Source organism: Pongo abelii, chromosome 13 (assembly GCF_028885655.2).
Source record: "Pongo abelii isolate AG06213 chromosome 13, NHGRI_mPonAbe1-v2.0_pri, whole genome shotgun sequence".
NCBI lineage: Eukaryota > Metazoa > Chordata > Mammalia > Primates > Hominidae > Pongo > Pongo abelii.
In genome coordinates, this window is record NC_071998.2 from 86,131,783 (window position 1) to 86,158,132 (window position 26,350).

The 26,350-nt window shown below is 42.3% G+C and overlaps 1 protein-coding gene across 14 annotated transcripts in view; it reads left to right on the forward strand.

Moving 5' to 3' along the window:
- AOPEP (aminopeptidase O (putative)) overlaps positions 1 to 26,350 on the forward strand; it is a 369,731-nt gene that overhangs the window by 284,156 nt on the left and 59,225 nt on the right. For all 14 annotated transcript variants that reach the window (XM_024251889.3, XM_063714294.1, XM_063714296.1 and 11 more), the window contains 2 exons: positions 2,123 to 2,185; positions 2,508 to 2,582. In XM_024251889.3, the coding sequence (XP_024107657.3) occupies positions 2,123 to 2,185; positions 2,508 to 2,582 (138 nt within the window). The remainder of the gene's footprint in view (positions 1 to 2,122; positions 2,186 to 2,507; positions 2,583 to 26,350) is intronic.

Sequence of the window (26,350 nt, forward strand, 5' to 3'; positions counted from 1 at the left end):
TGGGTGCTAGGAAGAAAGGAGAATGTGTCAGTAGCAGAGCAAGACAGGGTTTCCAGGTCTCAGTTTCTAAGATCTTTCCAGTGGTTCAATGGGATTTATAGAATTAAGAATGTGTGTGTGTGTGTGTGTGTGTGTGTGTGTGTGTGTGTGTGTCTCTACAACCAGTTAAAAATTGCAAGGATAAAAAACTTTTCAAGTAACTAGTACCCAGCTGTTAACAGCAGCTTTCATATAAGTCTGTAAGATTTAATTTGCAATAGTTGTCTTTATTCCTGTTACTGGACTATTGGAATTTATTTTGGATTTTGTTTCTTCCAAGACTGTATGTTGAAAAATTGTATTTAAGCAGAGCACTGTTTTAGTACATCAATATCGAATGGCTCATATCAGAGTTTCTGGGGATCGTGAACTCCCAAGGAAAAAAATTCTAGTGGGTAAAAGGAAGTGCCTGCCAAGATAGATTTCTATTGATTGTGGAACTGTTATTAGCAGCATAGAAGGTTGAAGAGTTCAAAGTTCTCTTTCCCTTTAAAATTAAGCAGCTCAGAGTAATCCACTTCACCATTTATAATTATTTACCTGCCTATGTGCAAGATTTCCAAACCATTAACTATTTATATATATTTCCTTTACAGTAAAAAATTGTATATGATGGCTGTACAGTCTATACTAAAAGATATAATAACACATTGAAAAATCTCTAGCAAATGAGCACAAATTTCGTAGCACTTAGCTATTATAATAATGACACAAAATGGTTAACACGTCTATTTATATTGCTCTCTAGATTTCAACTTTTTTGTATTCCTGGAAACAAAGTAAGAATCCCTCATTTGAGCAGACTTGTTGTTTGTTTTAGGAAATAGACATGCATCATCCGTGTTAATTTTAAGTAGTCCAGTTATGAATATGGAATGAAGGGATAAATTCCTGATGTCTCCATTAAGCTCCTCTGTGTAAAATACTCCATGGCAAAGTTGCTATTTAAAGTAGTGAGTTTGATCTTGGCTTTGATCTAAACCTTTTGATCTTGAAAGAAGGATGGAGTAGGAATAAAGAGAGGGCGAGACAGATTTTCTTTAAAGAAATGTGATAAAGTTAAAGGGATGGTCAAGACCCAGCAAGCAACAGGACAAACCGACTCTCCGCCCCGGCCCGCCCTCACCGGCAGGCGGGTTACAGCAGCTGCTGATGCGGATGAGAAGGCCTTTGGCGGGTGGAGGAAAATCTTGGGGTATCGCACATTTTTATAAAGTAAGTGTAAACTTTCTCCCTAATTATGAAAACAGATTGACCCCTTCTTTTTAAATTCTACCCACTGGTTCTGGGGGTCCACGGCAGTCTGAGGGCTGCGGGTCCACACTGGCGGGAGCGCGGGGCTGGGTTTCTCTGCGCCCTGGCCTCGCCTCCCGGGAGGTCACCTGCCGCTACCCGGAGCCCCGAGGGCCCACTGGGAAACGTCTACTCGACGGCGTAGAACCCGGTCCCGGAGAAAACGCCACTAGGAAAGTTACTTTCCCTCCGCGAAAGCCACCGGGACCAGGTTTCCAACTCCAGGAGCGCGCTAGGCTGGCCACGGGCGGGGTTCCTTCCCCGCCACCGCTCCCTCCAGCCTGCGGCGGGCGGCGCGGGCTCCTTTTCGCTGCCAGGAAGCCACTCGCAGGGCGCGGAGCCGGGGGAGGGGTGGCGGGGGCAAGGTGCGCGGGGGCGCGGGGCGGCCGGAGCCCAGGGAGGGGTGGCGGGGGCAAGGTGCGCGGGGGCGCGGGGCGGCCGGAGCCCGGGAGCGGGAGCACGCTGTTCGTGGGGGAGAACAATACAATGCCGGCGCGGGCGGGCGACCTGCGGGAGGCGGCGCGGCCGCTATACCTTTAAGGCAGGCCCCGCCCCCGCTCGGCGCCCGCCCGCCCGCCCGCGCCGCCGCCCAGGCCCGGCGCCCGCCGCCCGCGCCGCGCCTGAGGTGATGCGGACCCGGGTGGGCGCAGGGCGCGGGCTCGGGCGCCGCCGCTGCGTCCTCCCCGGCCGCGGGCGAGGTACGGGGCGGGCACGCCGAGTTAGCGGGCGCGGGGTAGGGAGGCCGGGGCCGCTCCCGCGGTAAACTTGACTGTGTCCTCTTCCCCCGCAGCCGCTGCAGAGGGAGCGCCGCTCCAGGGCGGAGTGCGGGCTCGCGCGGCAAGTGCGCGCCGAGGTGAGTGCGGGCGGCGCGGTCCCTGCGCCCCGGTGGCGCCGACGCGAGACCGCGGCTGGCGAGAGGCCCTGGCTCTGCGCTGCGGCGCGCGGGCGCGGGGACTACCCGCCGGGCTGCGGCTCGGGCGCGGGGAGCGGCCAGGAACGAAGGTCGCGGCCCCTGCGCTGAGGCGCCCGGCGAGTTCCGCGAGCGGGCGCCGGTGGCCTCCCGAGGTGCGGGGAAGACCAGGTCGCGAGGCCGGGGGTCTCTGCTTTCTCGCGCTGGGGGGCGGCCGTCAGGACCCCGTCGCCTTGTTTGAAATGCTGTGGTTTTTGAACCTCAGGTCACGAAATGGATTCGAGTGAACCGGAGACCCCGAAAACGGAAGCGCAGGGAGAAAGAAGAGGTGTTTGAAAAGGTAGGGGTTCCCGAGACCGTACTCGGTGCAGGTCTCGGTAAATCCGCTTCTGCCCCGTGAGGACCTGGTCATGACAATAGAGTAGCATTTAATTTAAAAAGTTTTTGTTATAATAAACTGTGGATTTAATATATGGGGAAATTCTATAGAAATATTGGTCGATAAGGCTAATGATCATTTACATAGTCTCATAAGGAGAGAGTAACCCATGAGATTTGTTTCATGCTCATTAAATACAGCAGTCGGACTTAAGTGGGTTCCATTATTATTTTAGATCAGCAGTGTTTATTATCTCAGTGTTAAGGTACCTCTGAAAAATGAAAAGTGTTCCGAATAAATCGCCCACAGTATTAGGTTTCCATGCTGTACTTTCTCTCACCTAGACTTTAAATTGGAGTCATCTAAGAAATGGAGAGAGAAGAAGAAAGAAGTGGATTACTTTTAAAACACTAGGAGGAATTTTATTTACTGTAAAGCAAATGAGAAATTTGTTTGCCTAAGTTTAGAATTTCAGTATGTTACTTTGCAGAAGTTTGGACTGCCTGTCTGCTGATTTTGTATTAAAACTTGATTTGTCATTGCAATAAATATCATGAAATAAGGTAAGTAGCCCGTTGTCTTCTAAGTGACTTGCGGAAAGCTCGTAGAAGTAAATAATTTTTTGACAAATATTACAGCAGGTAGGATTTTTTTTGTTGCTTTTGCTTAATTACATTTCACTGTTTTTTGATTCTTGATACCAGCAAGGGATTAAAATAGCGGTGTGTTTTTCTGCTGCTAGAATGTATGATGAATCACTCTTGATTCTGAAGCCAAATTCTTGCTGATAGCATTGCTGCCAATTTCTGTGCTGTGTTGCCTTAGTATGGGCATTGCAGCGTCCGAGAATGTGCACAAAGCACATCAGAATAAAGGTGATCCCAGAGCTGCAGAGTGCACTTCAGGATAGCAGAGGGCAGCTTCTGAGAGAGCTGGAAAAGGAACCAGCCTGTGAATATAGTTGTTTGTAGCTGGAGTTTCAGTGTGCGTGAAAAGGGGGACCCCACCCCTTTTCTTTTTCCACAGAGAGTCATATATGTCACTTCAGTTGAAGAATAATAGAAAAAGTTGTGATTTGGAACAGACTTGAATTTTCTGACCATACCTCAGCATGGTATGGTAAGTTGTGTTTAATGGTTTAGGTGTTCTTTTAAATGTTTGTGAGGTGATGAATGAGATCATAAAATACCCAAAGAAGGAAAAGAATTATCGCTTGCTTGGTATTTTTTAAAAAATGTGTCGTAGCTGTTGATTTTTTTTTTTTTTATGAGACGGAGTCTTGCTCTGTCACCCAGGCTGGAGTGCAGTGGCGCGATCTCAGCTCATTGCAGCCTCAGCCTCCCAGGTTCAAGCTATTCTCCTGCCTCAGCCTCCCGAGTAGCTGGGACTACAGGCACGTGGCACCACACCCGGCTAAATTTTGTATTTTTAGTAGAGACGGGGTTTCACTGTGTTAGCCAGGATGGTCTCGATCTCCTGACCTCGTGATCTGCCCGCCTCGGTGTCCCAAAGTGCTGGGATTACAGGCGTGAGCCACTGCGCCCTGCCAGCTGTTAATTTTTAAGCCAAAAATAAGATTACCAAAATGCACAATGTGCTGTAGAAAGGAAGGGGAAGCCATTATTTTTGTGGATTACTAGATGTTGTCACTACCAAAATCTAACCTAGAAGTAACCGTATCTGTGACACCCATGACCTGACCACTGGGTCTCCTGAGAATGGGAGTGGGGAGAAAGTGGGGGGGACTGATTATTTTACCTTGCGGGAGAATGACGTTCTTTGCCCAACCGTTTCCCCTTGATATAAGCTCTTGTGTTAAAACTTAGGGGGAAGATTTGCCTCTGACTTTTTTTTCTTGGAAAATGTGGGCAGCAATTTTAAAGAGAACATGAAAATGGAGTAGGTTGAAACCAACATTCAGAACTTCCTTTCATGGATTGAAACTTAAAGCTGAGGAGGTTTGAGGGTGGAGGTGAGGAAGGGCTAGAAGATAGCAAATTTCAGAGTCATATCAGAGAATATGAACTGTCAGTGTTTCCAATGTTTCTCTTGGCTCTGCACAGCACTTCCAAGCCCTTTTGCCCACTGTTTTGCTTCTGCCACACCTAGGAGAAGATTCAGAGCTTGCTGAGGCAAAGCATGCGATATTTCCAAGGGCCTTCCCCCTATTCTGAAATAGAAATTGAGCTTTGTGATCATGTGTATTCGTTCCAAGGTCTATGTGTTAACCTTTTGCTAGGATTTGAACCTGTTATTAGTAGGAGCCGATGCAGTTCACTTGCTGTTGAGTCTAATAAGTTATTTTTAAAAATGTTTGCTATGTCACAAGTGGAAGCAAATTATTCAATTTCTCTTTTATCCTGCATCCACTATATTTTTCTTCTATGTTAAAATAAAACTATGGTATTTTCTGATTTTATTCATTTTGTATTAGTGTAAAATAAAATGAATCTTAGTCATTTTTGGTAGATGCCCCTTTGAAATGTAGCTGTTGCTTTTGATTGTCTACTTTGTTTTCCTTGCCTCCGTTCATCCCCTCCACATTGCCCTTGCCTCCAGCCCGCAAGGGTCTGTCTACACCTGCAGGCTTCTGAGTAAATTCGGTGAAGTCGTCTGTATTAACTCTGCTGGGGGTCACAACCTTTTTCCTCCGATAGGAGGGGCAGCTTTTTTCCTGCCGTGTGGAAAGCAGAACCTCTGACCTGCCTGGGAAAGGAAAACAGTGCTCTAGTGAGAGGACGGACTCTGACCACGGGCGCTGGGCAAGGAGCTACACGGTAGAACGGCATCTTCCAGGGATGTTTGTTTTCCCCTTAAAGAAAATCTCGAAGGTGCTGAGTAGTAGGCACAGTCTGATGTAACTTGAAATACTAGTTGAGTTTTTCATTGAACTCACAAGGGGAAGCAAAACAAACTCACCCTGTGCTCAGCTGTGGGTTAAAATAACGAATAATGAAATAAAGTAAATTGGGGACTGAGATGTACCATGCAGATAAAGTGATTTAAAGTGCTCTCCTGGCCTTTCCCCGCCTTCTGCTTCCAGTCATCCCACCCACCAGAGAATTGTGCCATCTTTCTGTGTTGTCCTAACAGGCTTCATTTCTTACCTCTCTGAAGATGCATCATTCTCTCTCATGCATCTTTTCATATTTTCTCTGACATTTATTTCCATTTTATTTTAGTTTCATATTTTAGCCCTTGTTCTCCTGGTATGACTGAATCTTTTATATTTTGTTTTTCGTTTAAAATGACAAAACTCACCTCTTCTAGTTCTGGTCCTCGGATATTTTTTTCTTCTATTCTGATACTCTTCTTTTTTTTTATTATTTCAAGTTCCTTTCATTTAGTTTGAATAATTTTTGCAACAGAAAAACAAGGAAAGTATGAATAACTAACGAAGAACAATTAGGATGATTGGATCAGCCAGCTGTGCAAAGGACAGGATGAACAGTTGTGATTGCAACAGTGAATTTTATGTGTGTTTTTAAACTAATAGATTTCACTAAATGGCTGTTGGTTTTGGAAGAGGAACGCACTTTTTTTCTTTTTTTACCTTTGTTAGCTGATTCAAAGATAAAATTATGTGCCATCACAGATTAAGGAACGTTTTTATAAATATATACATATAAAATAATATAAAGATTTAGTAACTCTTTTATCAATATTCATAGGATTAGAATGTATAGTAGAATAGTCTTTTATGAAAGAATATACTTATGGAAAATATATGACTGGGATATGATTCCTTTAGAGGAAGAAAATTTCAATTTTCAGATTCAGAGGAAGCACCCTTCCTAGTCTGTATATATAATAAGCGGAGAACTAGTTTTGCAGTACTCATTTCAGGTCTTCAGTAAGTGTGTATGATGATGTCAGAAGTATTCATTGGCTCACTTTCAAATCATTGAAAATTCAGCCATGGTAAGATTGGCTATTACGTGTATGAGTGTTTCCAAGCGAGTGGTCTTGGCTGGGGTGAGATTGTCAGCTCTCTGTTAGGATTAGTCACAACGAACATGGTGCAAATGGTTTCCAACAACAGCGTGCTTCAGGGTTACCTTCATAATTCTTTTCTGCCAGAACCCAAAAAACAATACTCTTGAGCTACTCAGTGTTCCAATTGTTAAAAATTTCCTGAAATTTTCCTTCACATATTCAAAGTGAAACATAAAGATCTAGAAGGATGGTTGTGAAAAGTATGGACTTTATAGTATCTAGTGGGCATTTTCATTGAGCCCAAATGATAAATTCTGTTTTCCAAGTCTTTAAGGGGAAAAAAACCCCGATTTTCCTTGTTATAATAGATTCCTAAATTCTAGAGTATTTTCACTCTACTTTTATTTCATTTGTTCCTTGTACATACTTGACTCTGAACCAAAATCAGTGATAATCTTAGTTTGAATAATAATTTACAGATTTAAAAAATTGTATATAAAATCCAATTTGGTTTATGCATTTTTTAGCATTTATTGTTCCTTTTAAATTTTATATATTGTAAGAGAATACTTTTATTACAGTACTGATATTATTCAAAATGATAAAGGTAGGTACAAATTTTAAACTAACAAAGTACTGCTGTGTTTGTCTTTTGTTACAAAGGTATATTTTATGTTCAGTTTATGATCTCTGAAAATGAATATTAAGACTAATAAAAATTATTTGGCTCTTTCTTGGACCGAAAACAGCAGATGGTGACCGCAGTAGGCTTGACTCCAGAGCCATCAGCACACAAAGCTTAGCAAAATGGCACAGAATGAACCTACGGAGTGCTGAGCTGAGGGTCCCTGCAGTTTGTAGGAACTACCCCGCTTTCAGCAAACAGTAGGCTTAGGCAGCCACTCTTATGCCACTGAGGCAACATTGCAGTTGAGTGCTTTCCCAGGCGTTGGTGCCCTTGCCTCTTTTTGAGAGTGCCATTGCTCTGTGAGAATTCATAACTAGTCTACATTTATATAGCCGTAATCTCTTACAATAGCTTCATTGATACTTGATTTCCATAGAAAAGCTTTATGGATTCTAGTGAGTCACAGCTCTTGAAGCACCAGCCTACCCGTTTTCCCTCCCTTCATCCCTTCCTCCCTAACTGTGAGTGGCTTTGTATCCTGTGTTGTACAGATTGTGCCTTTGGATGACAACTTACTTGAGTGATAGGGGGAGGCAGAATAATTTATTAAAAGTAATTACAAAGAAACCAAACAAAAGGAGTAATTATAGTGCTGTTAATACGCAATTCGTTACTTTATTGCTGAAATATTTGGAACTCATTTGAGATTCTTGGTCCTATTTGTGGGTCTCTGATTTTCCTTTGTAAATCCCTAATAAATAATGTATTAAAGTTTCTGTACCCAGGTCTCATTTTAGATGAGGTTTCACAAAGTCTTGGCCTTGTTTGCTATATATTTTTTTAAGCTGGACCAACGAATAATTGCTGATAAAAGGTATTTTTGGTAGCCTCAGGAAGGAAATCTGATCTGTATAATTTAATACTGTTAAATTTTTATCTGTTGTAAAGATTTACTTATTATTCCTAATTTCCCTAGCCATTTTTTTTTTTTTTTTTTTTTTGAGACAAAGTCTCACTCTGTCCCCAAGGCTGGAGTGCAGTGACCTCCACCTCCCGGGTTCCAGCAATTCTCCTGCCTCAGCCTCCCGAGTAGCTGGGACTACAGGCGTGTGCCACCACGCCCCATGCCCGGCGAATTTTTTTTGTTTTTAGTAGAGGTGGGGTTTCACTGTGGTTAGCCAGGATGGTCTCTATCTCCTGACCTCGTGATCCGCCCACCTCGGCCTCCCAAAGTGCTGGGATTACAGGCATGAGCCACCGTGCCCGGCTGATGTGTTTTTTTAAGACTGCCGTTTTGCTGGGCATGGTAACTGACGCCTGTAATCCAAGCACTTTGGGAGACTGAGGCAGGAGGATCACTTCACACCAGGAGTTCGAGACAGCTTGGGCAACATAGAGAGACCCGATCACTACAAAACATAAAGGAAGTAAAAATTAGGTATGATGGTACATGGCTGTAGTCCCAGCCACTCAGGAGGTTGAGGCAGTAGAATCGCTTGAGTTGATGAGTTAGAGGTTATAGTGAGCTGTAATTCTGCCACTACACACCAGCGTGGGTGACAGTGCAAGACCCAAACTCAAAAAAAAAAAAAATATATAGTTTAAAAAAAAGTTCCAAGATTTCTGTGTACTAAAATTCCTTCCCATTTTTAACTAGCATAATAAGGAAAGTTAAGGTATCATCATCCACTTACCCACATACACTTATTCACATATTTTGAAAAGAATCTTTGAATGGAACTATTCATATCATAATAGCTAACATTTCCCATGTGTCAAGCACTGTTCTAAATCCATTACATGTAGCAGCTCATGTAAATGTACCATTGAAGTAGTATCACAACCAGCAATATGACATTAGGATGTGGTAGAGTGCATCAAACACTTTTTGAAAGGGGTGAGGTGTAAAGAAGTCAAACAGTTGCTATAAAAAAGGATGCTTTGGGCAATATTTGAAAATTCTCTTTAGTGCAGGTTACTGACAATCCTAGACCACCAGCATAAAGCACACATATCTAATTCAGGAAAATCCCAGCCGGGATGTATTTGAAAACATTTGGAAGTGTGCTGATAATTACACTACTATTGATTTTAGCAAGTTTGATGCCAGCAGCCATCAACTCTTCTATGCCATAAGAGATGAAAGCCATTTTTATATAAAATGTTAGAGTTCGGCTGGAAAAGGGAGGCAGGCAGAGAAAAATTTTGTGGCTTTTTAGTTACTTTTATAGGAAGTATTAGTTTCATTCTTGTGACAGAATGCTCTACTTGGCAGTCATTCTCATCGCCATTTTAAGGAGCTGCTGTTTTGTGCCTGGGTCTCATATGGCACTAATAAGGTGCATTTTTTTCCGTAGCACGTACTGATGTCTGTGTGGGCTCAGGCCTACCATTGTTTCCATTCATCTTGTATTGGAGGAGGCTGACAGCAGCGTGTATTGAGTCTAGCCAACATATATTTCCTTCTGTTTCAGGGTCTGTGCCCACAGAAGAGTTATACTCAAGCTTTTAATCTCCAACACTTAGAAAAAGGCCTGGCCACATGCCTCAATAAGTATTTGTTGAATGAATTAAATGAATGAATCCCACAAATGGCATTTATTTTATAAACTCATACCTGGCTATTGCATTAAAAATTTTTTTTCACTATTCAGGTTTTTATTTATTTTGTTTTTTTTTAATGATAGAGATTTTCATCAAAGTATGTTTGGTAGAGTTTTCCTGTTTTTTTTTGGGGGGGGGTGGGGGGGCGGTGATCTCTTATCTTTTCTATAAAGAGAGCTTGGATTCCTAAAGACCTTATACTGGTCCCAACTGTACCACCTAATCATGTGTCCCTTGAGTTTGTCATGTGACCTTTGCTTTCCTCTGAAAATCCTTTTACTCAGTAGACCAATTAAACCCATTTATAATAATTAATAAAATCAATATGTTTGACTTCAAGTTTTTCCCATAGTTTTATGATTTTTTAAAAGTATTATCCTTTTTTGGCATTTAGGAAGGCTTCTATTTTTGTTTTAATGGTTACTTTGATGTAATACTTTTTTTTTCTGCTCTTGTGTATTGATTCTCTGCTGTGAGTGATAAATCAGTCATTTACCTTTTCTTCCCCCTCCTCTCTTTATTTTCCATCATATAACTTGAAATATTATCCTTTTTTTTTTTTTTTTACTTCCTGTAAATACCTGTAAGACAGTCAGCTGGCGGATTGTATTTTCAATATAATCTCATTATTCCCTTCTTCATGGTTGGACTGTGTCTACAATGTCAGAGAATATTGGCATTACATACTATGCTGTACCCTTTATAAAATCACTTAGTTTTAATTCTGCGGGTTATATTTAATGTTCATCATCTGCTTTTAGATTGATGTCTTTTCGGTCAATTCTGAAGCTTGTTTTCTAGTAGATTTCTCGGGAAGAGCTTAGGACAGCTATAATCCCTGGTTTTTTGCATGTTTTAAGTTTGTGCTGTTTATACCTGAAGGTCATGTCAGCTAAATAAGAAATCCTTGGTTCATATTTTTTAATTTAATTATCTGAAGTCTGTTACTCCATTGTCATCCTGCAGAAAGTCTAATGCTGGTCTCATTTCTTTCCCTTGGGGTGACCTGGTCATTTTTCCTGGACACCCAGATTTTTTCTATATATTCCAATAATTTTAGTTTAATATGTCTCATTGTGGGTTACTTTTCCGTGTTGTCACTTGGCTTTTGAGCTTTATTTTCCTTGTCTGTAAAATAAGAATAACTTTTTTGTTTTGCTTGCTCACAGTAGATATGAAGCCAAATAAGGTATTGTATATGAAGTGCTTTAAATGTATTATTTTTCTATCTTGTTATCCTTTAAAGTTTCTTGTTGTTAGGAACTTTGAAATTTAGACAGCCTGAGCAACATGGCAAAACCTTATCTCTACCAAATACAAAAATTGTCTGGGCATGGTGGCTCACGCCTGTAATCCCAGTACTTTGGGAGGCCAAGGTGGATGGATGGCTTGAGTCCAGGAGTTCAAGACTAGCCTGGGCAACATAGCGAGATACCATCTCTAGAAAAAAAAAGAACACAAAAATTAGCTGGACGTGGTGGTACACGTCTGTGGTCCCAGCTCCTCCAGGGCTGAGGTGGAGTGTCCCTTGAGCCTTGGAGGCAAATGTTGCTGTAAGCCTAGATCATGCCACTGCCTTCCAGCCTGGGTGACAGAGCAAGACCCTGTTTCAAAAAAAAAAAGAGAAAAGAAACTTAAGAGTACTTCATTTTATGAGTGTATGGACTTGAGTTGATGTTCTGTCTGTGAAAAGTAAACAGTGGCTACCCAGTAAGTCTTCTGTGTCCCGACAGTAAATAACCTTTTCCTGATTCCATGTGGTGAGCAGGATCTCTGCATCTACTCATGGAGGACTACTACTGCATTGAAGGAAGTGGCACTTTCTGAAGTACCTCATCTAGAAAACTCCATTTCCATTTATCTTCTCACACTCTTGCCTGTCATGTTAGTTCCCCACTCAGAACTCTGGGTTTACATGATTTCAGTTTATATGTGCATAGAGAAACACTAGAAAAAATTAAAGTAGTCTATTTTTCAGATAATGAGGATTGCTGAAAACCTAAGTCAGCCTGAACAACCAGTACATTTTCTTGAATTTATTGTACATAAGCCCCCACGTAAGAGGCTGCTGGAAAATACCAAAGAGACATGAGAGATGTCATTTCTGGCCATGGGGAGATAAAACACACAGCATATCAAAGATCACTTACAAAGCATCCTGTGATAAATAAATCCAAAGCAGCATAACACAAACTAAAGACATGAGTATATGATGCATTTTTACCTGAGGCTACCCTGGGCTAGAGTTTCCATGCCTGGTCTTTGTTTTGATAAAGCAACACTTTACACATGTAGGCTGGAAATTATGGTGGGAAATTGGGTAATTGAATTAACTGAATCCATTTTAGTGCTTTTACCTGGTTTGTAAGCACAGATAGGGGTTTGATTGATGTATATGTAAATAGTGTTAGTGTCTTTATTTGAATATATGAATTGAAAAATTCATCTGTGTTTCGCAAGTAAAGCTGGAACCTATTATAGAAGTCCTGCTGACACCTGTGAATCAAGATGATTTGGAAACCCAAGGCCAGAAATGTAATACTATTGATTATTCTGTGCATAACACATTTCTTATTAAATTCCATATTTATTCAAACAATTTACAATTTTTATTTGATGTTCACAACATACAAAACCCTGAGTCAGGAGTAGAGAATACCGAGATGAATAGAATAGTTTATAGTTAGAAGTAGAAAACTATATAGGATAGGAGAGTTTATAGATAGATGTAGAAAACTATTATAGGATAGAAGACAGAATTGAATCAGACCTGTATCAGAGGTGCAGGAAAGTGCAGGAGGTATCAGAACAGTTTGGATCTCTATAAGGGAAGTCATCACTTTGGGCTGTTTTCATTGTCCATAAGCCCTCCTTCAGGCTGATAGCAGGATACAAATATTTGTTCAGTTTCATTCAACTCTTGTTATTTTGTATAATCGAGGATACCATAATTTGTATTCTCAAAATCCAGATTGCCTTCATGAGCACATACTCAGTATGAAATTTTATTTCTTCTATTTTTAGTAGAGACAGGGTTGCGCCTTGTTGGCCGGGGTGGTCTCGAACTCCTGACCTCAAGTGATCCACCTGCCTTGGCCTCCCAAAGTGCTGGGATTACAGGTATGAGCCACTTTGCCTGGCCCCGGAAATTGATCTTTTATCTTTGGCTCATAAATGTGAAATCGAAGTGCCATAGCAAGTTTAGGCTACCTCTGAACTTAGTTCAGTCTATTTTACTGTCACTCTTTTTTCCTTTTACTTGCATTAAGCTTTTTTTTTTTTTTTTTTTCCCCCACGGTAAACGTTTGGTTTTAAGGCAAAATAAAATGTTTCAGAATTGGGGATGGTAACTTTAAGTTCTAGAGTTATTCAAAGTTTCCTTCTCTTGTGATTTTTTTTTTTTTTTGAAACGTATTCTCTCTGTTGCCCAGGCTGGAGTGCAGTGGCGCGATCTTGGCCCACTGCAACCTCAGCCTCCCGGGTTCAAGCAATTCTCCCTGCCTCACCCTCCTGAGTAGCTGGGATTACAGGCACCCACCACTACGCCCGGCTCATTTTTGTCTTTTAGTAGAAATGGGGTTTCATCATGTTGACCAGGCTGGTGCCGAACTCCTGACCTCAGGTAATCTACCCACTTTGGCCTCCCAAAGTGCTGGGATTACAGGTGTGAGCCACTGTGCCAGGCCCTTTTGTGATTTTTGAATGTTAGGTTGTCATTCAGATAGCATCCCACACGTTTCCAGCACCACAGATTTAGCATGACCTTTTTTTATTGAGATAGAGTCTCATTCTGTCACCCAGGCTTAAGTCCAATGGCATGATTATGGCTCACTGTAAGCTCAAACTTTTGGATTCAAGTGATCCTCCTGCCTCAGCCTCCTGAGTACGTGAGACTACAGGTGTGTACCACCATGTCAGCTTTTTTTTTTTTTTTTTTTTTTTTTTAAAGAGACAGGGTCTCTATGTTGCTGGTCTTGAACTACTGGCCACAAGCAATCCTTGTGCTTCAGCCACCCAAAGTGCTGGGATTACAGGCATGAGCCACCACTCCCGACCCTGGCATTTTCTTAGATAAGGTAACAGTAGTCATTTTATGTGGCCTCACTTGTAACTACGAGTCGCATAGCTCATGCTATTAATTTATAATTATATATAATTATATATATAATTTTTATATATATAAAATGTGGCAATTTTCTACCATTAATTTGGTGTCCAAGAAGAGAAAAAGCTATGAAGGGCATGAGACATTAAACAGGAATGGCAGAAAGAATCCAGGAGAAAAGCAGAATGTACCTCTGGATCCTATTCGTATACAAGTGGGTTTCTGTTTTTTTTCTCCCTAACCGTCACACATACATAATCTTTACTTTTCAGTGTCGAAGCTATACAGTCACACATCACTTAATTATGGGGAAATGCTTCATGTGGTGATTTCATCGTTGTGAGAACATCATAGAGTATACTTAGACAAACCTAGATGGTAGAGCCTATTGCTCCTACACTTCAAATTTGTACAACATGTTACTGTACTGAATACTGCAAGCAATTGTAACACACTGGTAATTATTAATGTATCTAAGCATGTCTAAACATAGAAAAGGGACAGTAAAAATACAGTATTATATTCTTATGGGACCACTGTTGTGTATGTGACCCATCGTTGACTGAAACGTCGTTATGCAGCGTGTGGCTGTACCTTCAACATTTACTCCTGATGACAAAGGTAAAGATTGCTGAGTGCCCCCACAGACAGCAAAGACGGTGATTCTGAGTCTCGCTCTTAATGACTTTCTTGAGTTATATGTCATGTATATGTTACATGCCAGGAAATTCACCCACAGACAGTTTGTTGAGTTAAGAAATGCTTATAGTTGTGTACCTGATACCACAATCCAGTTTTAGAACATTTCCGTCACCCAGAAAGTTCCTTGTGTCCGTTTGTAGTCAATCCCCATTCCTCCTCCTAGACCCAGGCAAGTACTAGTCTGCTTTCTGGTTTATAGTTTACCTTTTCTGGAAATTTTATATAATTGAATCATACACTACTCAGTCTTTTGGATCTGCTTCTTTCATTGTAAAGTTTGAGTTCCAGTGGTGTTGCATGTGTCACTAGTTCCTTTTTATTTTAAAATAGTTTTGCATTGTATGGATATACTACATTTTGTTGATCCACTTACTGGTTATGAGATGTTCGGAATATTTTTTGTAGTTTTTGGCTATTATGAATAACGCATCTGTGGACACTGGTGTAACTGTCTTTGTGCAGACATATGTTTTCATTTCTCCTGGGTGGATACCTAGGCATTGAATGGCTTGGCTATATGGCAGGTGTATGTTTAACTTTTTAAGAAGTTGCTAGACTGTTTTCCAGAGTAGCTGTACCATTTTACATTTCCACCAGCAGTGTTTAAGGTTTTTAGTTTCTTTGCCTCCTTGTCAGCTCCTGGTATTGTCAGACTTCTTTATTTTAGCCATTCTGGTGGGTGTTCAAACATGCTTTTTTATACTTAACATTTTATTTCTTGAGAGGATTTGAAAGTGTCTAGATACCTTAATGCTGCTCTTGTCTTCCATTTTACAGACCAGAAGGCATTGGCCCAGTAAATGGGAATCTAAATGTCTCACCCGAGATTCTCAAATGAGTCACTGAGCCTAGAATCTTCATGCGTCAGTTGGAGTTGTAGCAACCTGCTTTTGTTCTCTCAACTCTTGTGACTCAGAATCCTCTGTCCTTGTAGCATTGTTAGGTGTGCCTTTCTTTTTATCCTTTCAAAATCATCTGTTCTTGTCCTCTCTGGAATTGTGTCTGATGACATGCAGCTTGTTTTCTGCAGAAGTATGCTAGTGTTGAGAGGTTCTCTCTGCCTCTTGGCTGCAGCACACAGGCGCTGGGTGGTCAGACCTGCTTCCGAGGTTGGCTCCACAGTGACTGTGCAACCGCGTGTCATCCTGTGAAAGGGCAGATATGTGCCTCGTCAGAGCCTTGTGGGAGTTAGTGAGGGGACTTCTCTAAGGCAGCTAGTACTCACTTAATACTTAATGCATCTTAAGGCACCTCTTCACAGAAGGCGGTGGAAGGCTGCCTACGTGATGGCATGTGGATAGCGATGCCATCCGTTTGTTTTTTTCTCCTCCATGACAAAGAAGCAGGAAAACATTCCTAAATTTATTTATAGACGTTAAAAAAAAATCAGGCTTGGTTTTTTCCTGTAACTGTTCTTCAGCCGGCAGCAAGTATAGCAGCAAGTATACAGCAGCAAGTATAGCAGCAGCAAGTACAGCAGCAGTACTTTATGAGTTGTTGTGTTTATTCCCTGCCTTTTGGCTTTACTCAAGAAAACCAGTTGTGTTTCTCAGAGCAACTGTATTGTTTTATTTGCCACTCTCTTCATTTTGTCCATTATAGTACAATAAATTGTCCTTGTCCCGTCTCCAAATTGGAAGCTCCCTAGGTGGTGGTCAGGCTGTTGATGAGATTTGTGTTCTATCAGAGCTCCATTTGGATAATCTATCATCATTTTTTATACGCAGTAAGTCACTGATTTTGTTTCTTTTGTTCGAACAGTTTTGATTTGAAGTTCCTTTAAAGACTGTTGGAGCTTTTGCAAATACCCAGCTAATGAAAGGCACGTAAGATTGGGCCCATCTCCTGCATCATCACATTGAAGTTTTCTGTCTAAAGGAAGGTTGCAGCTACCTGTTACCCTTTTGCTAAACACAGTTGCAGTGTTGCAGTGTATTTCATGACAAAAGTGCCCTCTAGTTTTCTGTGAAATGATTATTTTCTCTGAAATTATTCTTGGTCATGTTGAGCTTCTAAATGTTAAAGAGAGCATAGTGCTTTTGACCTGTGGAAATCTCATCTTGGTACCATGGTGCTGCACAGACCATCAGGAAGACTGAAAAGTTCAGGCAACTTGAGAAAATAAAGTCACCACCAGCAAGAAGCTGTCTAAAATAACTGGAAGATTATAACCCAAGCACGTGGAGGAGTGTGCTAGTGAGTAGAATGTTATGAAAGCTACTAGAGGTCCTCCATAGATGCATGTGCTGGTCCTAAGGAGAAGGAAGAGGAGAAGGATTGCCACGGAGGAACACCTAAAGTTTCAGTTGACCACTTCGTTTGGGAAGTTGTCCAAGGCTGGAGTTGTGAGAGCTAGGAAAGGCCTCACAGGCTTCTCTAATTCAAGTCCTTGTTTCACATGTGAGAATGCAGAGGCCCTGAGAAGTTGATTCCCAGGCCTGCATGCTGTTCTGGAACTAGAGCCTGGGTCTCCTCTTGCTTTTTCCAGCTGTCTGCCCAGGTAGCTCCCCAAGTCAGGCATGGAGGCAAAGCTGCTTTCGGTTCCAGGTGAGGAGAGATGTGTCCAGGTGGCCTTTGTTGTATTGTGGGGCACAGACACTGAGGGAGACAGGGAAAGGTCTGGGAGACACAAGATGGTACCCCAGAAGGCCATCCTTTGTAGACTAGACACACGTCCAAAGGGAGGGCTGTTTCCTGGCTTCTTGAGGACTTTTCCATTTGGACTAGGAGTAAACTGAGTCAGGTTTTGAGAGATCAGTCATTCCAAAGAGCAGATAAGGATTCTATAGTAACACAGCTGGGTTCACTGCAAGGGTTGATGTCAAATTGTGCTTTTCCTGTTGCATTAGTGGATTTTACAAGGCACAGATTATTTGACATTTTTGTGATGCTTGTTATAGACCAACTGTGACATGACAATATTATTTAAAAAAAAAAATGAAACATAGGGCCAGGCATGATGGCTCATGCCTATAGTTTCAGCACTTTGGGAGGCTGAGGCAGGTGGATCGCTTAAGCTCAGGAGTTCAAGACCAACCTCAGCAACATGGTGAAACCCCGTCTCTACTAAAAATACAAAAATTAGCCAGGTGTGGTGGTGCATGGCTGTGGTCCCAGCTACTCAGGAGGCTGAGGTGGGAGGATTGCCTGAGCCTGGGAGGTGGAGGTTGCATTTAAGCCAAGATTGCGCCACTGTACTCCAGCCTGGGCAACAGAGTGAGACCTTGTCTCAAAAAAAAAAAAAAAAATCAGACATAAGCATGACCAGATAAATCGATATTTTGTTTTGAAATGCAGTAATGGCACTCTCACAAATGACCTTCTTACCAGTCTGTGCTGGTATTTGTAAATATATATGTTAGTATTGTTTTCTAAAATGCAAAGCTGATTTTCATGTTTATATATATTCATACCTTGATATATTGCAATTTTAGAGTTTCTGCAGTCTGTCTGACTTGGCTGTTTGTTCATAGGCCAGATCAAACTACCCTCATTCCCCAAAACTCGGATTGTGAAGGGTTTAGTGCCCCAGAACTCTCTGTGTTACTGGCAGGGCAAAGTGGGTAGGAATAGTATGGCTTAGGGAAAAAGACATATTTTCTCTCTAACGCAACTGGCAGATACTGAAGTGGGCAGATGGCAAGAAAAGGCAAGTACTGAGCTGATTCAGACTTGCAGAAAGCTTCCTCTCTTCCTTCTTAGCAAAATGAAAGGCTCTGGGAAAAGGCACCTGCCTTTCCCTGTCTTGAGGATCCTGGCATCGTTGAGTCTTTATTGAAGATTAATTTAATGACTTGGTCAACAATAGCATTACCTAATCACAGAACATCAGATTATCATAAGACAAATTTAAATGATGCCGAAGTATCTTCCAGCAGAGGATTAGTGATGTACCAGCATGCATGTGTAGCTTGTGTGGGTGTGTGTGCATACAAGCATGCACATGTGCGCACACACACAGAGAGTCTAATTGGCCTTTGTCCTCCGAGCAGGGAGCAGGTTTGGGCTGGGGCCTGCTGTGTGACCACAGTCTCCCATCTTGGATTGAAACTACATCGCTGTGTGCATCTAACTCTTGACTCACGGTCTGACCGACGCCTTGGTTTCTGGAGAACTGCCCTGGTTTATGCAAGAGTCACTGTCATCAGGAGCCATCCCAGGGAGAGGCTCAGTGGGAAGTGTAAAGGTGGAGTAAGCAGACCGGCTCTAGAACAGAAGGTGGAGAAGGACTGTTTCTGTTTAGATTTGCTTAACCTCATTTTCACTTTCTTGGGAACCCCTGATGGAGTTCAAGGTCATAGAAGAGAAGAAATCAGACACTGCTACAGGACTCTTGCTCTTAGGTTCAGAGTCTTCAGTGGGAGGGGAGAAGAGAATAATCGCAAGTGATTGTTGTAGATTTTGTCTTAGCTTTTTTTTTTCTTTGTATCAAACCTGTTTTGAGATCATACACTGTTACAGAGAAAGAGAGGAGGCATATTATAAACGTGTGTGGACTTCACAAAACTGTTGCCAGCATATTTGGGAATACATCCTTATAATTATTATTATTTTTTTGAGACGGGGTCTCTGTCGCCAGGCTGGAGTGCAATGGTGCGATCTTGGTTCACTGCAACCTCCACCTCTTGGGTTCAAGCGATTCTCCTGCCTCAGCCTCCTGAGTAGCTGGGACTACAGGTGCCCGCCACCATGCCTGGCTAATTTTTTTTTGTATTTTTAGTAGAGATGGCGTTTCACCGTGTTAGCCAGGATGGCCTCGATTTCCTGACCTCATGATCCGCCCGCCTTGGCCTCCCAAAGTGCTGGGATTACAGGCATAAGCCACCATGTCTGGCCTATTTTGTTTTTTTTTAAAGACAGTTCATTATTGTCTATCTTAATATCATGTTAGAAATCACTCAAAGCAGCTGTTTTAACAGTAGCTTAGTAGAAATAGTTTATTTGTTGAGAGTTTTACTTCTCAAGAAGTTTTTTGATGTAGTTTTCTTAGCAAGAAAAATGTTTGTCTGTTGTGGATGGACACATTTCCCCCCTTGCCCAGAACATGTGTGGTTTCCATTAACTTATTTTTCCATAGAACTTCGGCCATGGCTGCAGCTGATGCTGTGGGTCACCTGTGCTATTAGGGTTAAATTGAGATCTTAAAGTACCTTTCTCCCCGCTACAGTCTGGAATGACATGGGTTTGTGATCAGACAAACTGATTGAAATCCCACCTTTTTGCCCCTCACCGGCTTTTTCACGCTGGACCGACTTGCTTATCTAAGCCTCAGTTTCCTCATCTGCAAAACAGACTTCATGGGAAAACATTTTGCACAGAGCTGCCCCTGGATCATGGGTCACAGACAGTAGTTACTAACATTACTGGGGAGTGGGCTTTTCCAGTACTGTTTTCAGACTTAAAGTCATTTGTTATCTGTGGTGTGTTATGGGAACAGAAGATGCCCCTGAGAACTGATAGGAGAGACCAGGAAGTGTAGCTGCAGGAAGAATGGCTGTGAGGGCACGTTTGGAACATCAGTGTGGCGGATGTGCGCCCTCTGAAGTGTCCCCAGCGTTAAGACTGGGAAAGCAGCCCAGTCACTTCTCTAGTGGGTCCCAGCCACAGGTGCAGAGGACACCTGCCTCCCAGGCAGACCCAGGAAGCTGCCCAATTGGGCCACTGTGCCCTAGTCAAATACTGCCTCAGGTTCAGTTGGAAGTTTCCAGTCGGCTCCTCCAAAGGGAGTTTTAGTTGAAGTCACTAGAGCTGTTTTATTGATTTTGGTTGAGGTCTTTGCGAGCTCAGTTTACAAAAAGTCTGGTTATCCACAAAAAAATGCTTGCTGGTGTCCTGAGCAACTGAAGAATTCCAGAAAGCTTTCAACAACAAGTGTTGAGATCTCCCCTGACCCCCGCCTCCCAGCAACTACAGAGGTCTGAGTTTACAGTAACTATTATTCTTGTGTGGAATTGGCTCTGGATAGTTAATAAGTTTCCCTGAGTGCTGACTAACAGAAACCCACTTAGTCACAGAAGAAATGGGTCCAGTGTTTGTCCCAGCTATGAGTAATGGGTTATGCATGATTTAAAAAGGCTTCTCAGAAAGGTCTTGCTTATGTAGTCAAGGATCAATATTTTTGAAAAGAAGTTTTCATAGGTAAGCCATAACATTACTTGATAATCAGACATCATTTTCAAGTAGTTAAAAGGGTCATTGGATAAAGCCCAGTGGACCGACAGTGGCTTCCTAATTGCTAAGGGCTGAAACTCCACATGCCCTGTAAATTATGAGCACCCTTGAATTTTTTATGGGGAAAGAAATTATGGTTTTATGTCAGATAATTTTCATGTCAAATGTTAGATCAGCCAGCCGGCTCTGTCATCCAGGCAGGTTGCTGTTTTTCCCCACCTGATCCCTGCTTTTCCTTGCGAAGTTTATTTTAAATGGAGAGTCAGGAATGAGAGAGAACGTAGGATAGGAATGAATCATGAGAAGAATGCCACCAGTTGTTTTCCTTAGTCCATGTCCTTGTTGGAATATCCTTACCTTTGTCAACAGAGAGCAGCAGTTCAGCCACAAGCTCGCAAGCAGCCACTGGCAGCACTGCCTCCACGAGGCCTCAGGAACATTCTCATTGTTTTCTCCAGGCTGTGCTGTTCTTCCCCTCAGCCTTGAGAGTGACCAGGGATCTCCTAGGCCTAGGGAAACGCCACCTGGTCATTGGCCAGAGCCGTTTCTAGATATGGTATTTGTGTGACCCCTGTGCGAGTACCGACCGCCCAGGAGCTGGCAGTAGTTTTGTACTCTGAGCCTGAGCATGTGGCCCCATGTTCCGTGAGGCCTTTGGCCAGTTTGTTTGCCAGAGTGTCTCTGAGAGGAGGGAGGATGTTGGTATGGAGAATAATTTTATTACTTTCTTCTCAAAATAAAGGAAATACTCAAGGGAATGGTGGGAGGGGAGGGGATAAATATAGCGTTTCTGATTTCCTGCTTCCTCTTTCACAGCATTTCACTTTTCATAAGGTTAGATTTTCATCCTATCGACTTCAGCTAAAAATAATTCCAACCATTTCTATCAGGTTGGCCCTCTTATCATTTATGTACTTGTTATTATTTTGCTTTCCTATTCAAAACCTTTTTTCCCCTTAGGCCAATGAGCTGTTTTACTTTATTAGCTTCATATTTATTTATTTGTTATTGATGGATAATAGATATACATAGTTTTAGGGTACATGTGATTTAGTACCATCATATAATTTATAAAAAATCATTATATTTGGGATCTCCATCAACTTAAATATTTGTCTTTTCTTTATGCTAGAACCATTCTCAATAGCTTTTCTACAGGGAGTAAAAGATGGTCTGCGGTGCTCACCTGCTGCACCTGGTGCATGTGTCGTGGTCTTATGGCTGGGGCAGTCTTGGTGTCCTGGCTTTTGGATGGTCAGAAATTCGGGCTTGTCCTTGCTCTTCCTTCTCCCATGATCCATTTTCCCAGCAGAGGCCATTACATATGCTGGTGTCCCCCTACTCCTTCCAGCCTTCTGTTAACAGATACTGTCAGCCCACAGCCACTGCAGATATGGCCCATTGCTACTTCCTTGTCCACAGCAACAGTGCTGGATACAGCTCAGTGCCTTGTCAGACAGACAAGGGTTGTTGATGAGTCTGCAAAGCAGAGCTGGTAGGTTAGCTGCCAGAGCTGACCCCACTGAGCAAAGCAGTGAGTTTAGTAGGTACTTGGCAAAAGTTAATTCATCAGGAGTTGGGAGAAAAGGTGCAAGAAAGGTCATCTTAGATTATTGGGCATGGGCTGCCTGCTTACCACATTGGTATTTTCATTTTGTATAATTATTAAGTTGATAGTGATTTTAACAAATAAAACCTAACTTTGAAGTTTGGGAGGTAAGTGACTTGTGTAAGGTTTTAGGTTACATGAGCTAAAGATAAGAATTTCTGTAGTGTCATTTCCTAATTGTTCAGAGTGCCCATTGTGCTTAGCCTAGGTGTCTTGCTTGGGTTTGCCCATTCTAAAAGTCCTGTGTTCCTAGGGCAGTGGTCATGATCGTCACTGGACTCTGCCAGTTCCCAGGCCCCAGCACTGCCTCCGCCGGCAGCAAGCAGTAATAAGTAAGCTCTGCGTGGTTAAGCCTAATAGGGCTGTGACCCAGTTTGAACTCAGTAATGAGGAAAGAGCAGATTTATTTGCTCCCCTGCATGCCTCCTTCCCCCGTGTTCCTTTATTATCTTTAGAGGAAATTGAATAGCAAAATTCTGCATTCTCATAATGCTAATGGACTGATGTCATCTTTTCCACTCTGAAGTCAAGAAAGTAAGAGAAAACTGGAATATAGATTTAACACTTCATAGCTACCCAGGGCTTCAGCACAGGTTCTTTTTGTGTGTATATATGTTTTTAACAACTTTAAGGCGTAATTTACATGCCATAAACAATTCACTGATTTTAAGTAAGTTAGCTAAGTTGTGCAACCATCGCCACAATCTAGTTTTAAAACATTTCCATCATCCCAGAGAAACCCCTGGCGTCCATCACTAATCACTGCCTATTTCCCCCCTCCTCATCCCTAGGCAACCTGTAAATCTACTTCTTGTTTCTATAGATTTGCATTTTCTGGACATTTCATATCAGTGGAATCATATAATACATGGTCTTACGTGTTTGTTTTCTTTCACTTAGCATAACGTTTTGAGGTGCATGCATGTTGCAGTGTGTATCGCTGTGTTTCCTTTATTCCTGGACAGTATTCTGTTTTATGGTTACACTACATTTTATCTGTCTGTTCACCAGTTGATGCACATTTGGGTTATTTCCAGTTTAGGGCTGTAGTAATGCTGCAGTAAGTACAGATGAGTTGTTAAATGAACATGTGCTTTTACCTCTCTCCGATAGATGACCTAGGAGTCATGTAAGTTGAGTAAATTTATATGAGCAGCTGAGTAAATGGAGTGATTTAAGAAGCCTAGATTGTTTTCCAAAGTGGCTGTACCACATTACCTTCCCACCAGTGATGAACAAGGGTCCCAGTTTCTCCACATCTTTGCCATGAGCTATAAGGAAATATAACCTTAACTGTTGACTTATTTTATATTCTTAGGTACAGAAGAAAGCTAGGAACTATTTTAAGGTATTTACAGTTTTTCAAGCATTGTTAACACATGTTAATTAAAACTGTAGGCTGGGAGTGGTGGCTCACGCTTGTAATCCCAGTACTTTAGGAGGCTGAGGTGGGTGGATTGCTTGAACCTAGGTGTTCGAGACCAGACTGGGCAACATGGCGAAACCTCATCTCTACAAAAAAATACAAAAGTTAGCTGGATACGGTGGCATGCACCTGTGGTTCCAGCTACTTGGGAGGCTGAGGTGGGAGGATCGCTTGAGCCCAGGAGTTCAAGGCTGCAGTGAGCTGTGACCACACCACTATACCCCAGTGTGGGTGACAGAGCCAGAGTGAGACCCTGTCTCAAAAAGTAATAAAATAGAATAATAAAATAAATAAACTTGTAGTCTTTGATGCCTCTCCTCCCTACTCTCTAGGTTCTACCACCAGTCATGCATGCAACAGTTAAACACATTCCATTTAATTATGTTTTTTTCTTGTGGACTTGATATAAAGTATTGAGTTGATGTGTGTATGTGATATTGTCTAAATTAAGTTTACTTTGAGAAGTGATTTTTTTGGTATTTTGAATTCTTTTTTTTTAGTTCTGTTACTCAAACCAATGTTTGTCAGTTTGTATTTCTGATTATACACATTGTTTTAATATAGAAAAGACACACGTGTCTGTAGAGCCGTGTTTTGGGGTGCTTTAAATAATTAAATAGTGAAGTTATAGGTGTTAGAATTCGGTAGCTTTTAAGGATTCTTTATTAAAAATGCAACTAGCAGTATCTGTATGAATCTAGGCTATCTCCAAAAGCCTTGCAAAAGTTGTGCAGGAAACTTTATCACATCATTTGAACATGGCAGGGGTTACTACATTTTCAAGTCCAAATGACCAGAGTTTCTCATTATTTTTGCTTATTCTAGAATTTGCAGGTATTTTTAATTTTGGCAGTGAGCAAATCAAGTGAACCTATTTTTCTAAATAAGTTGTATCATCAGTCATGACAGAGCATTCTGGTGAAATAACCCTCTCGTCGTGGGTGAAGTTCAGGACCACCCTTTGGGTCTCAGCAGAATCATGAGCCTCAGAACACTCATTGCAGGCCTGTTTATCTTTCAAATTTGTGCTTGTCCAAATATTCTGAAGCGGGGAATGCAGTCTGTCAAGAGGAGAAGATGAGAGGCATTCCAGTTCACACCTAGCACCCAGGTGCCCAGTGCCAGAAGTTCATGGGAGGAAAATAGTGGCAGAGATGATTTTCTTAGGGTCTGATATCTGAATAAACAACCTCAACTGAACGCAATTTACATCAATTATTTTGGCCTCCAGAGGCACTTTTGTCACGTGGTGGCAGTTTGTTATAAAGGAACGGTTCTCATAGGGCAGAATCACCCTCGTGGGAGTGATGTGGGTGCTTTGGCCGTGGGTGGGTAGAGTCCAGGCGCACTATGCCTGTGGTGCACAGTGCATTCCAGCAGACTGGAGAATTACGCCACTACCCACACAGCCTTCAGGTGCCAGCTGGAGAGCTGTACAGGTGAAAAACTGGTGTCTAATATTTGGGCTTAGAAACTCTCTTATGTACACAGTTTTAATATTGACTCAGGTTTCTGGGAATGAGTCTGAAGGGTAAATCTGGGAAGATTGTATTTTGATGAATTTTTCCAAGAGTTACTTGCCATTTCAGAAAATCTTTTGCAGTGGGAATGCATTTGTGGTGTTTGAGTGACCACCTGGCACAGCTGCTTCAGTTTGCATTAACAGCTGTGTGTTAGTGGGGATTCTCCAGGCAGCCCATTGCTTCACTGTTGTATTTAATAGGGTACTCAGGCATCAGCTTGTAAATATTGACGTCCATATTAATGCATTATAACTCACTTTTCCTTTAATTCTCCTTTCTATTATAGATAGAGCGTTGTATTAGAATTTCCCTGCCCAATTGTGTATATTATTTGTGTTAGGTTATGCAAGAATTCCACGAGAGCCATTGGCCCCAGATGTCCACAGTGTTTTGGTCCATATTACTGAGATACTAGCCTAGTGTGTCTGGAAGCCAGCGCCAGCTGGTGAGGAACGCAACTGGGGCAGAGTTTCCAGGTAGCTGTGCGGGCAGGTGCTGTGTGACATTGAGCTGTCCTTGTTTGCTGAAAACGGATTCTCTCAAGGGCTTGCCTGGGACTCCCTAGGATGTGGTACTCTATACTTGCTGCCGTGACCAACATGAAATCTCCTGTCACCGTGCACTCTCTCGGGGAATCTGGGGGTGCCAGAAGACCAGCCACACATTTCTGAGAAGAGAGAGGGTGAGAGGCAATCAGGCTGGCAGGCCTCAGGTGGACATTACTGAATTCCTTATGGGCATTGTGTAGATGCACACATTAAATCTTTCTACCAGTCTGAATCTTCTGGCCTTTGTCCTTTTGTCTGCATGTGTTACTGATGAGGAGCCATGCCCTGTAAACCGGTGTGGCCCCTTCCAAAGCCTGTGTTTTCTCAGTAGGGCAAAGTTACTCGAGACCCTCAAGTGTAAGTGCTGTTTCTTTTTTGTGTGCTGCGTGTCACCCTCCTGGGCCCTCACACCTGCCATCCATTCAGTGCCATGCCAGTCACTCCTTCACCCCCAGAATTTGAGAGACGCCATATGTT